The sequence below is a fragment of the Narcine bancroftii genome, chromosome 13 (assembly GCF_036971445.1).
Source record: "Narcine bancroftii isolate sNarBan1 chromosome 13, sNarBan1.hap1, whole genome shotgun sequence".
NCBI classification, from domain to species: domain Eukaryota; kingdom Metazoa; phylum Chordata; class Chondrichthyes; order Torpediniformes; family Narcinidae; genus Narcine; species Narcine bancroftii.
In genome coordinates this window covers 87,633,419-87,650,572 of record NC_091481.1, presented here as the reverse complement: position 1 = coordinate 87,650,572, position 17,154 = coordinate 87,633,419, and the positions used below count along the sequence as shown (strand labels likewise).

At 48.5% G+C, this 17,154-nt stretch overlaps 2 protein-coding genes across 21 annotated transcripts in view; one reads left to right on the top strand and one right to left on the bottom strand.

Annotated features, from left to right (window-relative positions):
• The window catches only part of rasgrp4 (RAS guanyl releasing protein 4), a 296,739-nt gene that overhangs the window by 75,616 nt on the left and 203,969 nt on the right, over positions 1 to 17,154 (bottom strand). For 15 of the 16 annotated variants that reach the window (XM_069907490.1, XM_069907499.1, XM_069907503.1 and 12 more), the window contains one exon: positions 15,817 to 15,925. In XM_069907490.1, the coding sequence (XP_069763591.1) occupies positions 15,817 to 15,925 (109 nt within the window). Of the gene's footprint in view, positions 1 to 3,511; positions 3,681 to 15,816; positions 15,926 to 17,154 lie in introns of those variants that run through there. The other variant, XM_069907505.1, reaches the window with a different exon arrangement.
• Positions 3,778 to 17,154, top strand: part of LOC138747894 (uncharacterized) — a 46,611-nt gene continuing 33,234 nt past the window's right edge. The window contains exons 1-4 of one of the 5 annotated variants that reach the window (XM_069907509.1): positions 3,778 to 3,856; positions 4,970 to 5,247; positions 15,319 to 15,410; positions 16,727 to 16,823. In XM_069907509.1, coding sequence (XP_069763610.1) covers positions 5,173 to 5,247; positions 15,319 to 15,410; positions 16,727 to 16,823 — 264 coding nt within the window. In that variant the 5' untranslated portion in view covers positions 3,778 to 3,856; positions 4,970 to 5,172. The other 4 variants (XM_069907512.1, XM_069907513.1, XM_069907510.1 and 1 more) reach the window with 4 other exon arrangements.

Sequence of the window (17,154 nt, the reverse complement as noted above, 5' to 3'; positions counted from 1 at the left end):
TTCATCTGATTTCTTCACACAACTCAAAAATCAGACCCAGTTTTGTGCCACAGGCAAAAAGTAGAACTATTCTGCACTGACCAGGTATCTGACCAGATCCCCGTGACACCCCATGATGGGGTATCTGACCAGATCCCCGTGACACCCCATGGTGGGGTATCTGACCAGATCCCCGTGACACCCCATGGTGGGGTATCTGACCAGATCCCCGTGACACCCCATGGTGGGGCATCTGACCAGATCCCCGTGATGCCCCATGGTGGGGCATCTGACCAGATCCCCGTGACACCCCATGGTGGGGCATCTGACCAGATCCCCGTGACACCCCATGGTGGGGCATCTGACCAGATCCCCGTGACACCCCATGGTGGGGCATCTGACCAGATCCCCGTGACACCCCATGGTGGGGCATCTGACCAGATCCCCGTGACGCCCCATGGTGGGGTATCTGACCAGATCCCCGTGACGCCCCATGGTGGGGTATCTGACCAGATCCCCGTGACGCCCCATGGTGGGGTATCTGACCAGATCCCCGTGACGCCCCATGGTGGGGTATCTGACCAGATCCCCGTGACACCCCATGGTGGGGTATCTGACCAGATCCCCGTGACACCCCATGGTGGGGTATCTGACCAGATCCCCGTGACACCCCATGGTGGGGCATCTGACCAGATCCCCGTGACGCCCCATGGTGGGGTATCTGACCAGATCCCCGTGACGCCCCATGGTGGGGTATCTGACCAGATCCCCGTGACACCCCATGGTGGGGTATCTGACCAGATCCCCGTGACACCCCATGGTGGGGTATCTGACCAGATCCCCGTGACGCCCCATGGTGGGGTATCTGACCAGATCCCCGTGACACCCCATGGTGGGGCATCTGACCAGATCCCCGTGACGCCCCATGGTGGGGTATCTGACCAGATCCCCGTGACGCCCCATGGTGGGGTATCTGACCAGATCCCCGTGACACCCCATGGTGGGGTACCTGACCAGATCCCCGTGACACCTCATGGTGGGGTATCTTCCTCTCCCTATTTTTTTTATTTAGGAGTCTGCCTATTTTTCCCATTTTCTGACAAAGGGCTCAGGCCTGAAATGTTGACCCTGTGAGACCTGCTGAGTTTCTCCAGCATGTTTGTCTAACATCATCAGGACCATGGACATTCCTTCTCTCTTACTGTACTGTAAGGAGCACTGGGTGACATTAATAGCAACTCTTACGGCAGGCAGAAGGCAATTTTCTATAATATTACATGTTCTGTCCTATTACATGTCAGTAAAGGAATCTTGAATTACGTCAGCCTCCCCAGGCCACCATCAGCTCCTGAAACAGACATTCCAAGCTCTGCCACACAGAGGAAAAGCTTCAAGCACACGCTCAAAGCTTCCGTGAGAAAACGATGTCACATCCCTCCCAAGTGACAAGACCTGGCCCATGACTGCTCACTGTGGAGAAGGAACTTTCAGGACGGTGGTGAGGACAGTGCGCTCATGCACATAGAAGCCCCATGTAACCACATCACAAACTACCCTCCCACCGACCGCCCAGCTCCTGCCCTTGGAGCCACTTGAGGACCCTCCAACCTGAGGGAATGCCTGAGCAGAGGACAACATGAATGTTGTGAGGCATCTCAAACCCTGCATAACCACAAGGCCACGAGAGACAGGAAGAGAATTAGACCATTCAGCCTGTCGAATCTGCTCCGTCAGTTGAATCATGGGTGACATAATGAAGACCCCGTTTACCTGACAAATTCCTCACTGCCTATGCATTTCAGATTTTGAAATTCCCTTTGACGATCAACGATTTCAATCAACCATTTAAAAATGGCTTTTCTTTTTATCATTAATACGGACATCAGAGCATATTCCACCTGCTTTGTTGAGGCTCCTCTCCCCTTCCTGCCACTCTCGTGCTTATCACAACTCCCCTTCTCATTCACCAACACCCAATGTCAATCCGTGGCCTCATGCTCTGCTAAACCAAGGCCACCCGCAAATTGGAGGAATAGCATCTTATTTTCTGTCTCCAACCAGATGGAATCAGTACCTCCCCCTGCCCCTCTCTCTCAACCCTTTTGTTCGGGCACTTGTCCACATTTTGCTCATACCTTAATGCGGGGCTCGAGCCTGAAATGTTGGTTCTGTATCTTTATCTCTATTTAAAGGGCACTCTTTGACCTGCTGAGTTTCTCCAGCATCATGTTTCTACTTCAAACACAATACATACAGACTTCTGTGATTTATTCCTGCCATCAATATCCTTCTCTGATTTCCATTAACCCTCTCCTGGAGGCTGCTCTTCAGGATGCAGATCCCCACCACCATGTCGTTAAGGCAAGAGCAACCCTCCATTCCCACTCGGGGTGTTGGAGAACACCACACGTACTCCTTAAGTCACTTCTGAGTTGCGACTGCATCCTCAGCTCCTTCAGTGGAGATGAGGTGCATTCTCACCGTGGGGTTTCTGGCGGACATGAAACTGGCTGCTGCGCTGGTTGGCGTTTTGCAATGTTTGCCCCAGTTACTTTTCAAAGACCAAGCGCCCGAGGTTTCGTGAGTCTGGTTTGACATTTTGGAGCCTTGATTGACAGGTGGACCCAGGACTACTGCGAGCCCAGATTGACAAGTGGTTACATTGGGGTACCAGTGGTCATGACGGTCCCCCCTTACCTTCTGTGCCTTTAGGCTTCAGCCTACTCAGCCTAATGGTTAATCCACCACTGGACACAGACCCTATGTGACCTGCTGAGTTCCTCCAGAGCACGGTTTTTTTGTGCCCATATGTTCTAACTTCTCAAACCTCCTGGAAAAATGAGAAGACACCAGCTCTCTCAAAAACACAGCGCTGGAGAAGGGTGTGAAATACAATAAAAGTCTGCAGACACTGTGATTGTAGTTAAAAATCACCCAGAAACTCGGTCGGCCTGGCAGCATCCACAGAGGTGGATTACTGACGTTTCGGGCCTGAGCCCTTCTTCAAGGGAGAAGCAGAGTGAACCAGAAGCAGGAAATCTCAGAATTCAGACAGTGCAGGGGGGGAGAGATCCAGACCCACACAAGGTGTCCACTGGCCATAATAAGGGATGAGGGAAGGAGTTATGTTTGTGCGAAGGGAGGGAGAGAGAGAGCTGAGGGGGTGGGGGAGAAAGTTGGAGAAACTTAGCAGGTCAAACAGTGCATTTATAGAGCAAAGAGACAGAACGTTGAGCCCTACACCAATAAAGGCAGGTGCTGGGGAAATTATAGAGCAACGACGACGTTTCGGGCTCCAGACCTCCCTCCAACCATCACAGCGACCAACAGCGGGTCCAAGTGCCACTATCCCGCGGGGCAGATGTCCCGAGGAAAGCCACGGGGGCTCTGCACACCACTGATTCCAGTCCTGCTCCAGTGTTAATTGCACAAAGTGGTGTCGTTTCGACACCCCCGGAGGCGATGCGGGGAGAAGCGCACAGCCCGACCGCAGGCAGCCGAAGCCCGGAGACCTGCTCCCTCGCTCTCTCACCTCTTGCTGTCTCTGCGATTCATCTTCGCGTCGTCTCAAAGCCCCCGGTCTTGCCCCGCTGCGGCTCCCTTCTTCATCCACGTTGTCTCTTGCTGCTTCCAAGTCCCTTGAACGAGATGCCCCGGGCTGCCACTTCTCCCCGGAGCATCTGACGCAATTCTCTCTCCCCCCCCCCCCCTCCCCTCAGGAACTGGTGCGACTCGGCTCGAAGCAGGAACTTGGGTCTGGGCGTCGTGTGCGCGGAGGGCGCCCCGGGACGGGCGACCGGCTTTCGGGGTCGAGGGTGCCCAGGCGGCGAAGCTCACCGTCTGCCCCAATCTGGGAGAGGAGACTGGGGCAGAAAGGGTGAACAGCCTCTCTCACACACGCATGGGGGGGGGGGGGAAGAAACTGGTAGACAAGAGACAGAGCCATGAGGGGATGGGGGGGGGGGGGACTGGTGGACAAGAGACAGGACGGGGGGGGGGGGGGAAGAACTGGTGGACAAGAGACAAGGCCATGGGGGGGGGGGGGGACTGGTGGACAAGAGACAAGGCCATGGGGGGGGGGGACTGGTGGACAAGAGACAGGGCCATGAGTTGGGGAGGGGGGAAGACACTGGTGGACAAGAGACAGGGCCATGAGTTGGGGGGGGAGAAGACACTGGTGGACAAGAGACAGGGCTATGAGGGTGGGAAAGTCTCTGGTGGACAAGAGACAGGGCCATGAGGGGGGGGGGAACTGGTGGACAAGAGACAGGGCCATGAGGGGGGGGGAACTGGTGGACAAGAGACAGGGCCATGAGGGGATGAGGGGGGGGGGACTGGTGGACAAGAGACAGGACGGGGGGGGGGGAGGGAAGAACTGGTGGACAAGAGACAGAGCCATGAGGGGGGGGGAACTGGTGGACAAGAGACAGGGCCATGAGGGGGGGTGAACTGGTGGACAAGAGACAGGGCGGGGGGGGGGAAACTGGTGGACAAGAGAGGGCCATGAGGGGGTGGAACTGGTGGACAAGAGACAGGGCCATGAGGTGGTGTGAACTAGTGGACGAGACAGGGCCATGAGGGGGGGGGCGACTGGTGGACAAGAGACAGGGCCATGAGGGGGTGGAACTGGTGGACAAGAGACAGGGCCATGAGGGGGTGGAACTGGTGGACAAGAGACAGGGCCATGAGGGGGTGGAACTGGTGGACAAGAGACAGGGCCATGAGGGGGTGGAACTGGTGGACAAGAGACAGGGCCATGAGGGGGGGGTGAACTGGTGGATGGGACAGGGCCATGGGGGGGGGGAAGTGAACTGGTGGACGAGACAGGGGCATGACGGGGGGGGGGGGGGGTGTGGGGGGACACCCTGAGGAAGGTTACGACAACAGGTCGTTCACAATTGGTGCCTCGTGATCTGGGAATGAATCCTTACCCCGAGGTCAGGAATTTATTTGCATAATTAATTGCCTTCACTCTCTCTCTGCTCTGTAGCCTCGGGCATTGCTTTGGCCTCCGTCGCCATCCGAGCAAAGACCAGTGGCGCCAGAGAGAAGGGTGGAGTGGGTTAAAATGGGAGAGGCCGGGATTTCTTCCCCGGGAGTGTGGAAGGGTCAGACTAGGGGAGCAGGTTGGATGAGCCAAGGGGGTGAGAGCAGGACATCTTGGATTCTGTCAGCTAGAGGAACCAGGGAAGCATGGAGCTCCCTTATGAATTGGGCCAGTACCTGAAGTCGTTGGGGATCAAAGTCAAACACCTGAAACCGGACACGGTAAGAGTTGGAGTGGGACACACAGCACCGAGCCCCAGGGCCGAATGGCCGTGTAAAGCCGGTGTCCGGGATGGTTGCTCTACCTCTGTGCGCCCGGTTCACCTGAATTTCTCGCCACCACCAGCGCTTGGGGAGTGTTGGAGATAGGGGAGGGTTCCAGCACTGCGCCGTGGAATTTCTCGCCACCACCAGCGCTTGGGGAGTGTTGGAGATAGGGGAGGGTTCCAGCACTGCGCCGTGGAATTTCTCGCCACTCCCTTCATTGGGCAAAATCGTGACGGCTTCAGGGCGCACTCGGTGAAAGGGCGTCCAACAGAAAATCCCAGAGGGCGCAGAACTTCTCCCCCAAGAGAGTCGTCGCCACTGGGAAACCGGGTCGGGAAAGGACGTGATGGGGTTGGAAACAAGGGTGAGCATTTTCAAATCGGGTGGTTGCTTGCAGAGTGTGTGGGGCCACTGGCCAGGACAGTGGAGCCCCGGGAGTGGGGGTGTGAGTGTGGAAATCTTCTTTGGGGTTCAAATCTTGAGCAGCAATAATCACAAAATAAATATTGCTCTAAAATTACATTTAAAAATAAATAATTTGGTCCAAAAAAAAAACTGGGGTAGTGTCTGTGGTTTATTGACCATTCAGAAACCTGATGGGAGTGGGCTGGTAGGATCCCTGCCTATCTAGTCTCTCCATACAACTCCAGTAACTGTCTCCTGAATCTTTCCTGCAACCTTTCCAGTCTAAGAAGTAGCAATTGGACCCACACCTAATACTTCAGTCAACACAATGCTGGAGAAACTCAGCAGGCCAGACAGTGTAGTTTATATAGTAAAGATACATGGCCAACATTTTGGGCAAAGCTATAAGCAAAATGAGTGCAGGCGCCTGAACTTGTCCCTCAATGAAGGGCTTGTGGGTGGTCGTAGACTATTTCCGTTAAGAGGAGGAAAGATTAAAACAAGAGGACATGAGTTAAGAATTAAGGGGCAGAGGTTTAGAGGTAACATGAGGGGGAACTTCTTTACTCAGAGAGTGGTAGCTGTGTGGAATGATCTTCCGGGAGAAATAGTGGCGGCGGAGTCAATTGTATTATTTAAGAAAAGGTTGGACAGGTATATGGATGAGAGGAAGATGGAGGGTTATGGGCATTGTGCAGGGAGGTGGGATTAGAAAGGGGTGTTTGGTTCGGTGCGGACTAGAAGGGCCTAATGGCCTGTTTCCGTGCTGTAATTGTTATTATTATTATTATTATTCCATCATTTGAGACATATAAGAACATGGTCCATGGAACTGAGAAGAATGGATGCTTGTGCAGTCAGGAAAGGCAGTTGTTACAGTAGATTATTGGGCTTGCACAACACTGGGCTGAAGGGCCTGTACTGTGCTGTAGATTCCTGTGTTCTGACCTGTGATCAGAGCTCATATTTCCAGCTGGTCCAGATTCCTCTGCAAGCCTTGAAAACCTTCCTCACTGCCCATGACGCCTCCAATCCTAGTGTCATCTGCAAACTTGCTGATCCAATTCACTACATTATCATCCAGATCATTGCTATAGATGACACACAACAATGGTCTCTGCACCAGACCCTGATGCAAACCACTAGTCACAGGCCTCCAGTCTGAAAAGCAACCATCCACCACTCTCTGGTTTCTCCCATCCTGTCATTGTCAAATTCAGTTCACTACTTCACCATGAATACAGAATACCTGAACCTTCCTAACTAACCTCCCATCTGGGACCTTGTCAAAGGCCTTACTAAAGTCCATGTAGACAATGTCCACAGCTTTTTCTTCATCAATTTTCCTGGTAACCTCCTGGGAAAAACTCTTAAGACTGATTAAACCTGTCCTACCACGCACAAAGCCATGTTGACTCTCCCTGATCCATTTCTGGCTATCCAAATAACTGTATATCTGATCTCTCAGAACACCTTCCAATAATTTACCTGCGACTGATGTCCGGCTCATCAACCTTTAATTTCCAGGGCTACTTTTGGAGGCTTTTTTTTAAACAACGTGAGCTTCCCTCCAATCCTCTGGCTCCATATCCATGGCTCAGCAGATTTGAAATATTTCTGCCAGAGCCCCTGCAATTTCTACACCAGCCTTCCTCAGGGTCTGAGGGAATATCTTGTCGGGCCCTGGAGTTTTATCCATCCTTATTTGCTTTAAGACAGCAAGCATTTCCTCCTTAATCTGTGCAGGTTCCAGGACCTCACTGTTTGTTTTCCTTACTTCCCACGACTCTGTACCTGTTTCCTGAATGGAAAAAAAACATTTAAGATCTCCCCCATCTCTTTTGGCTCCCGACAAAGCCGACCACTCTGATCTTCCAGGAGACCAATTTTATCCCTTATCCTTTTGCTCTTAATGTACCTTTAGAAACCCTTAGGATTTTCCTTCACATTGTCTGCCTTGTGTCTTCTTTTAGCTTCCTGATGTCTTTCTTGAGGTTTTCCTTCAAGTACCTCATTTGCTCCATGTTGCCTAAACCCCTCTCTTTCTTCTGAATTAGATCTCCAATATCTCTCAAAAATCAAAGCCTGCGAACCTTGCCTTTAATCAAGCCAAGTGGTGACTCTGTCTTCCTTACGTAGACAAAGTTGAAGAATTTCATGTGTGTTACATTCTAAATGTAATATTACTTGACAATAATGGAACCTTTTATTCCTGACAGGAAAATACAAACTCTGCACACTCTCAGAATTTCACCTTTGAAGGTTCAAAATGAGAGGACAGATTCCGGGATTTGAAGTGAAAAATGAGGTTCTTGGTCCTTCATCGAGATTCTGGGGTTGATGAAGCCACTTTCTTCAGTGTGGCCTTGTTGACTCTCTAGGCCCTGTATGAGTTAATGGTGTTTCACTGCCATGTTAGAGATGGTGGGGGAGGGGAGTGCATCGCTGAGAAAAATGTGCTGATAGATTGATGGGTATTCCGCTACCTTTCTATCAAACTCATCATCACAGCAGTTTATTGAGTCAGGTAGGTTGCTTCCATGAAACAAATAATGCTGAAATAGTGCCAAAAACTTACTTTTAAAAAAAAATGTAGACATAGGGAATGGTAACAGCCATTCTCTTTATCAACCTTGATTGCATCAGTGCTGGTTTCAGAGAGCAGAACTGAAACTCTGCACTGCAATGTCAACAGTGAAATTTTGATTCAAGGTTGTATCAGGCCCCATCTCTGAACCAAAGAATACAGTAGCACAGAAAACAGGCCCTCCTAGTCTGTGCTTTTTAAAATATCTATTCAACATATAGAATACTATAGTATAAATACGGAGTAAAAGATCAACAAATATGGTGCCTGCCACATTGACCACCGCCAGTGGGCTGATCTCGCCTCAAACCGTGCATCTTGGCGCCTCACAGTTTGGCGGGCAGCAACCTCCTTTGAAGAAGACCGCAGAGCCCACCTCACTGACAAAAGGCAAAGGAGGAAAAACCCAACCCCAACCCACCAATTTTCCGCTGCAACCGTGTCTGCCTGTCCCGCGTCGGACTTGTCAGCCACCAACGAGCCTGCAGCTGACGTGGACATTTACCCCCTCCATAAATCTTCGTCCGCGAAGCCAAGCCAAAGAAAAAGATCAACAAATATGGTGAAAGTCTATATATAAAAACTAAAACACTAAAGTCTTAAAACCACAAACTACAAAAAAACCCTATTACCCCCTTCCCCAACAAACTAATCTAGTCCCAAAATTAAAAAATGATAATTCATTATAAAATAATGACAAGTAATTAATTTGGATTGTGTCCATTGACATTCAAAGACCTCAAAAAACATCATAAAGTTGTTACATTTTTAAGGAAAACTTCACTGATGAAATGAGGAAATGAATAAAAATCATAATTTTAATTATTTTAGCATACGGACCCCAAATTTTCAAAAATAAAGAATATTTATCCCTTAAATTAGAGGTAATTTTTTGCTAATGGAATACAGCTTTGAATCTCATCACGCCATCTATCCAATGCCTAATGAAATATCAGATTTCCATGTTACAGTGACATATTTCCTTGCTATTAGTAAAACCAACTTAATAAACTTCAATTGGGAATCTGACAACAATAATTTAGGAGTAACACTTTCAAAACTTCCGAACAAAAGTAATTCAGGATTTAAAGGAAAATTCACTCCCGTTATCTATTGTAAAACTTTACTAATAGAAACCCAGAAAGGGTTAACCTTTGAGCAAGAACACATAGAGAGAAGAAAAGTTCCAATTTCTATTCCACATCTAAAACATTGATCTGGTTCTAGTCTGTCTGACCTGTCCATAGCCTTCCATATCCCTCCCATCAATGTACTTGTCCAAATTGAAGTGTTCCTCTTGACCATCCAGCTGCCTCATTTTGGCCACACAATTCAATGCTGGGTGACTAGAAATCCCCAGCCACTAATCGTGGACTGAACTTTGCTTCCCAGGACAGTATTCCCATTCCCAAAATCTCCTGGAACCCAGCTCTAAACCACGCTCTATGGTTTGATGCAGAACTCAGCTGTTAACTCCACGTCCACTCCAAGAACCTCCTTATCAACCTTCCTGGTCATTTATCTGGTTGTGGATAGGCTGTGTCTTCACAGGCATCTGTGCATTCCAAGGTTCATAAAGGTCACTCAACATGGTAATTAGGCCTGCAACACACAAACATGCTGGAGAAACTCAGCAGGTCACACAGCATCCACAGTAAGCAAAGGGTAACCAACGTTTCTGTCCTGAGCCCTTCGTTAGGTTTCGGGTTTGATGCACCGCTCAATATCAGGTTGGTTACCCCCATTATTCCCGACGGATGCTGCCTGACCTCCCTGCGCCAGTATATGTGAAAACTACATCTGCTCTTCGTAGGAACAAGCATGTACATTTTAATTTAATCATATTCTGCGAGCTTGTTTGTATTTAATTTAAGTTTAGACATACAACACGGTAACAGGCCCTTCTGCCCATGACCCCATGCCACCCAATTAACCTACAACCCTCCTTGATGAAGGGCTCAAGCCCGAAAAGCTGGTTCTGTATCCTTATCTTTCTTTAAAAAAAAAGACACTGTTGGACCTGCTAAATTTCTCTGCTTTGAAGGGTGGGAGTAAACCCGAGTGCTTAATCATGCCACGAGTTGGAGGTAGAGTGAAAGAGCAAGTATTCAAAATATAGAGCAGAATAGAATGCATGCACAGGGAGGCCCTTCAACCCACCATGTCTGTGCTGACCTGATGCCAACCAAACCAAACCCATTTGCCAGCACATGGACCATATTCGTCTGCTCCCCGCTTTTTTGAGTGTGTTGTAAATGACTCTTAATCATGGCTGTTGTTCCAGCTTCCACCACCTCTGCTGCATTATGTGTTCCAGATGCCCACCATCTTGTAAAATAAAACTCACCTTGAAAATTTACGTTTAAATATTCCTCCTCTCACTTTAAACCCAGGCCCTCCGATGTCTGACATTTTCACCCTGTTACACCTGATCGATGAAGGGAGGTATGATCTCCTTGTGATGCCTCTTCCGGAGATCCCTGGTCATGCACCTGAAATCTCTCCATATATCATGTAGATCCTCAGTTATGAAAGCCCTGGCATATCAAATGATATTTGACTTTACAAAAATGTTTTATTCATTTAAAACAAATTAAGCTTCCCTAACTTTGGAGCAGAGCTTTGCCATGGGTAAGTGAGGTGGAGGAAGTGTTTTAGAGTTGGCCGTCCTGGTCAGAGATTGACTGCATCTTGTATGTTACCGAGGCGACCTTTTTAGCAGGAAGTTCAGAAAGTCTGCAGTCACTGGGGTTGAGTGCAATAAACAACGTGCTGGAGAAACTCAGCAGGTCACGCAGTGTCCGTGGACGTAAAGGGTAACCAACCCGATGAAGAGTCCAGGCCCGAAACGTGGACTGCCTTTCACTTATGGATGATATTGTTGTCCGCGACAATGACTTCCACAGATTCACCACCTCCGGGTAGAGAAATTCCTCCTCATTTCTGTTCCCAAGGGACGTGTTTGTATCTGAGGCTGTGCCCTCTGGTCCCAGACTCTCCCACCACAGAAAACATCCTCTCCATGTCCACTCTACCCAGACCTTTCAATATTCAACAGGTTTCAATGAGATGCCCCTAATTATTCTAATCCTGCTCTCTATTCAGAATTACTGGGAAAGGTTAAATAGGTTAGGACTTTCTTCCCTGGAGGGTCAGAGAATGAGGGGAGATTTGATAGAGGGATACAAATGATGAGGGGTACAGATAGAGTAAACTGAACAAGGCTTTTTCCACTGAGGGTAAATGAGGCAAGAACTGAAGAACATGGGTTTAAGGTGAAAGGGGAAATGATTAAGGGGAACATTAGGGGGAACTTCATACAGAAGAGTGAGTGTGGAATGAGCTGGCAGCTGAGATGGTGGATACAGATTTAATTTTGATGTAAGTTTTGTGGATGGGAGTGTTATGGTTGGATACAAGTCAATGGCACTAGGCAGAATAAATAATTTGGTATGGACTAGATGGGGTTTCAGTCTGCAGTGTGTTATGGTTCTCTGTTTTTAAACTGTTGTACTATGTATGGATTGACTGGCAGGACTGCTAGCAAAACAAGCTTTCGCACTCTACCTTAGCATGCCTGATAATAAGTTTGAGCGTAGAATCCAGCCATCGTCCAGGACTTTTCCACGTCCCCTCCTATCTGGGAGTACTGCACTCTTGTTGAGGGTTATCTCGGCTTCAGAGAATGACTTCAAGCTACAACCTCTGACTGGTGGGAGGTTTCATCCTGCAATGTTGCTGGGAAGGGTGAGAGTGTGGTTGGGGTGAATCAGCCTCTCAATTGTTTTGTAATGAAACCTTGCCCACCCTGTGGCTTCAGTTTGCTTTGTTCTCAGATGCAATGAAGGTGTCATGTGCCTGGTGTTGGTTTATTCTGCTCCCAGCTGTCCGCAAACAACCTCTTACTGCTACAAGTCAGCTGTAGAGTCATACAGCATAGAACAGGCCCTTCTGCCCAATGAGCCTGTGCTGACCAAGTTGGCATTTTGGATGAATCCATTTTCCTGTATTTGCACCATGTAAGTAAACCCTTCCTGTCCATAAACCTGTCCAAATATCTTTTCAACATATTCAGACATGTTACTTCTAATTCCTCTGTCAGCTCGTTCCATATATAGACCATCCTCTGAGTTGCCTTGTAAATCTTTCTCTTCTCACTTTAAGCCTACGTATTCTAGTTCTAGAATAATCTACCCTGGGGATTCACTTTATCCATGCTCCTCATAATTTTACAAACCTCCATAAGATCAAGTTTATTGTCACCTGATTGTAGAAGTATGTATCCGTTAGCCCATTGTCGTCGATGAAGATCTTGACACCATTAGTCACTTTAAGATTGGATGTGGTGCGGTCAATCCAATTCGAGCACAGAATGTTCTGGCACATGTTGGGCAGGTGTGTAGGTGCTGCAGTGTTGCACTGATGGCTCTGGACTTGCACAGTTCGTGCCCATGTTGTACTTCAGCTGTAAACCTGACAGCCCTTGCGGATGAGGCCGCGCCAGGTAGGGCGGTTTCGTGCCAGTGGTCGTGACTATGTCAAGCGATTTCAGGGAGGCCTCAGCCCTCCATGAGAGTGTCCACCATCCGAGAGTTCCCCAAAAAGGAGCTGCTTGGGTATATGTGCTCATCCAGCGTATGGAAGACATGACCTGCCCACCAGGTCTGTGCCCTCGTCAACAGTGTGTGTGGACTTGCTCTAGAGAGAACTTCAGTGTCTGGTACTTTGCTTGCTATCTGATGTAATCTGCGAAGTCACGTGGAAGTGGTCAAGCTGTCTTGCGTGCCTTCGATACACAGTTCACGTTTCACTGGCCTACAGGAGGGTCGTGGGTACCACGGCTCTGACGACTTTCATTTTTGTTGCTGGGGAGATTCCTTGACGTTCCCATACAGTGGAACACAGCCTTCCGAAGCAGAACTTGCCTTTGCTCTTCTGCAGTTACCTTCTGTATCAATAGTCTCTGCTTGGGAGAGGGTGCTGCTAAGGTAAGTGAGCTGGTCCCCTGCCTGAGGTTTCTGCCCTCTGACTGTGATTTTGGGTTCTGTGTATGGAGTACGAGGAGCAGGTTGGTACATGGTTTTGGTCTTTTTAACGTTGATGGTGAGTCTAAAGTTGACACAAGCCCTGGAGAATTTGTCCATACTGACTTGCATCTCTGGCTCTGGGCCAGCATACAGGCCACAGTCATCGGCAAAGAGAGAGTCTCTCAGAAAAGTCTCCCTGCACTTTGGTAATGGCTTGAAGTCTCCTCAGGTTGAAGAGCTTCCCATCCCCTCTGTACTTTCAGCATCACTGCCCTGGAAGGCATCCTTCAACATGGCTGACAGCATTGAAGGCTTTCATGAGGACAGCAAAGGTTGTGTAGAGTTTGTGATTCTGCTCCTGAAGCTTCTCCAGAAGTTGGCGCTCGGCAAAATATCATGTCAATAGTCCCACGACCTTTGCGGAAGCCACACTGCGACTCTGGCAGCAGGCCCAGCTCTAGATTTAACATGATTCTTGCAAGGATTTTTCCTGTGGTGGAGAGCAGTGAGATACCTTGTTGCAGACTAGTCGATTGCCCTTCCTCTTGAAGAGGTACGATAGATGCATCTTTAAGTTTCTGAGGAATGGATCTTAGCGACCAAAATGACTGGAACAACTCGGTGAGTTCCTCTAAAAGTACAGGACCACCGGCTTTGTAGATCTCTGTAGGTATGGCATCTGCCTCTGGGCTTTGCCACTGGATAGATGGCTGACAGCTTCCGCTGGGTCATCCATGGTGCTGTTGATGTCCACCTGGGGAATACTGTCTATCGCCTCATCATTAATAGATGATGGTTCAGTGTTCAGTCCATCTCTGCAGGATCTAAGCCTTCTCTGTAACGAACCATTTGTACTTGGGAGGGGTGAGCTTTTGAGAGACTGAGGTCCGTAGAGTGAATGTTGAGTTGAGGGCTTCATAGAACCCAATGAAACACCATGTCTCCAGACCATGGAACACATACACAGACGCACAAGGCTCCCTATACAAACAGCATTTATACAGATTGATTCAAAATAAATATATAAAAATAATTTGTGGGTTTCTGGAGTTATTCGGCAGTCTCACCGTCTGCGAGAAGAAGCTGTTTCCAACCAGGCCGTCCAGTTTTATGCTCCTGTACCTTTTCTTTGAACATCATATATCAATGAAACTGGGCTGGAGGGTAATGGTCCTTGATGATTCTCTGAGCCCTCTTTAAGCTCCCTGTATGTTCATCAATAGAGGGAAGGGAGACCTCAGTGATCTGCTCAGCAGTTTTCATCATCCTCTGTACTGACCTCCGATTCGCTGCTTTGCAGCTACCATTCCACACTGTGATGCAGCCAGCCAGGATGCACTCTACTGTGCTCCTATAGAATGTTGTCAGGATGGGGCCGGTAGACTTGCCCTCCCCAACTTCGTTAGGAAGTGTCGGTGCTTCTGTACCTTTCTGACTAATGAGGTGGTGGAGGGCCCAGGGTAGGTTGTCCTTCGTTTACACACCAAGGAACTCTGCGCTCTCCACGATGAAACTATCGATGTGGTCGACCTTCTTCCTCCTGAAGTCCACGACCATCTCCTTTGTCTTTTCCACATTGAGACTCGGGTGGTTGTTCTCATAAGGGCTTGGGTTGTAACGAGTTTACTTTCATACATGTGCTGTAGCCAAACAGGTACTTTGTTTATAAAAAACATTGCACTGATTTACTTGAACTAAAAAGAACCAGTGGATACAAGAGCTAGTTAGATATAAATATTTGGCTATCCTCGTGCCAAGAAAAAGGCCACAGTGCAGATAGGTCCTGATCAGTGCAACAAGGGAAGGTTCAGGAGCCTGATCGCTGATGGAAAGAAACTGCTGTTGAACCCAGAGGGGCTGGTCTTCAGACTCCTGTACCTTTTCCGAAGGGAGCAGTGAGGAGGTGGTGACCAGGGTGAAGAGAATCCCTTGGAATTTGTATATTGTATGCAAAGACTGAATCCACCAAGTTCCCAAACAACTAATCCCATTTTCTGGTCTTTCCAGGAGAGAAAGTCATCAAGTGGGTTGGTGTTTGGTAACTCGCTGTGTGTGCTGCCTCAGTGTACGCTACCAGATGGCAGCGGGACCATCCCACGGTGAGATATCCCTTTCCCTTGTTTATCCTCTCTCTCCTATCCTCGTATAGATCCTTGGGCATCTCATCAGTCATCTTGTCTCAGTGGCCACCTTCCCCATGTTGTGTTGGGAAGAGTATCAGGTTCGTTGGGTTCACAGAGAGACGAGTCTGGATACAAGTGTTACAATCACAGGTAACCTTAATAAACACACAGGAGATGAACAGCTATAATAGACATTCACATTGGACTCAGGTTGGACTTCAATACCAATGGCTATCTATACTCGACTCACGTCTACACACTCTACAGGCAGGGACTTTCTCACTCACACTCCCAATTCCCTGTACCAACAGGAGTGCGACTCTCTGCAAACACTGATCTATCACAGTAATACGACTCAGCGTAAGTGTAGTGTGCACCTTACCCGTGACACTTCCAGCGATGTCCACAGTAGCAATGCCCGGGGTTTGGACCAATCCAGACAGCATCCTGGTGAATCTCCTCTGCACCCTCTCCATAGTTCCACATCCTTCCTGTAAAGAGGCAACCAGAACTGAACACAGAACCCCGTGTGAATGATATCCTGTAACTGAGTAAATCGAACCAAAATATATAATTTATATAATATCTGTAGGTATAGATGTGATTATTATGTGGTGTGTGTGTCATGGTCCGGGGTAATGATGTTTATCTGCTTATGTGTGTACAGATAGATGATCATAAATCAGAACCAAATTGATAAAGATTATTGCACAATTAATTGTCCCTCACCTTCATTAAACTTTTATTTAATTAATGATTGACCTAAAGGTTTTTTTTATATATAAAATAAAATTCCTTGAGATCCGGGTCAAGTCATTGACAAAGCCACTGTCAAACAGTGTAACTCTAGTGAGGTCCCAGGATTTGCTTGTTTATAAGTTTTAATTTAAAAAAAAATGTAGACATACAATACAGTAAAAGGCCCTTCCATCTCATGAGCCTGTGCCCCCCAATTACACCCAATTAACCTCACCCCCCCCACCCTAAGTTTTAAAAGGTGGGAGGAATCCCCTGCGGACATGGGGAGAACGTACAAACTCCTTAAAGACAGCATGGGATTCGAACCCTGGTCACAGGCGTAACAGCGTTACATTACCAGTGCCACCCATAGCCGTTTCTGTGAGCTCAGCTCGCTGCAGATTTGTGTTGACACTGTCCTTGGCGAGCAGGGAGGTTTGATCACATCTTGTTGATGGATCCAACGTGGGTGACATTCCCTGTCTTTGCTCTGTCTTGCGTGGTTTCCCTGGGCAAGTTCCACCTGACACCCCTCGTTCTGCTCTGTCTGCCAGCTTCCTGATGGAGGCCTGCAGCTATCTGAGCCAACACCTGGAGACTGAGGGCATCTTCCGCAAGTCTGGTTCGTTACTTCGGATGAAGAACCTGAAGGTAGGTCTGCGGCCAACTGCGTGGGGTGCAGACAGGTCCACTGAAGTGGGAGAGGGTGCAGCCTTGTGTTGGGGATGTCCAGGTCAAAACCAGGGTAGGGCTCAGTCACCATTCAACTGGCATGGCTTTCGGTTGTTGGAAAACAGAGTAACCGGGGAAATCCCGACTGAATTCAATTGTTTGTTATTACATGGACCAAGAATCTGTGGATAAACTTGTTTTGCGTGCTCTCCATCAGGGCAACCCAGGCATAGTACAGCGGGAATGAAAACAAAAATGCTGGGGATGGTGTTGGTGAAGCCATGGAGCAGGGTAAACATCCAAAAATGGC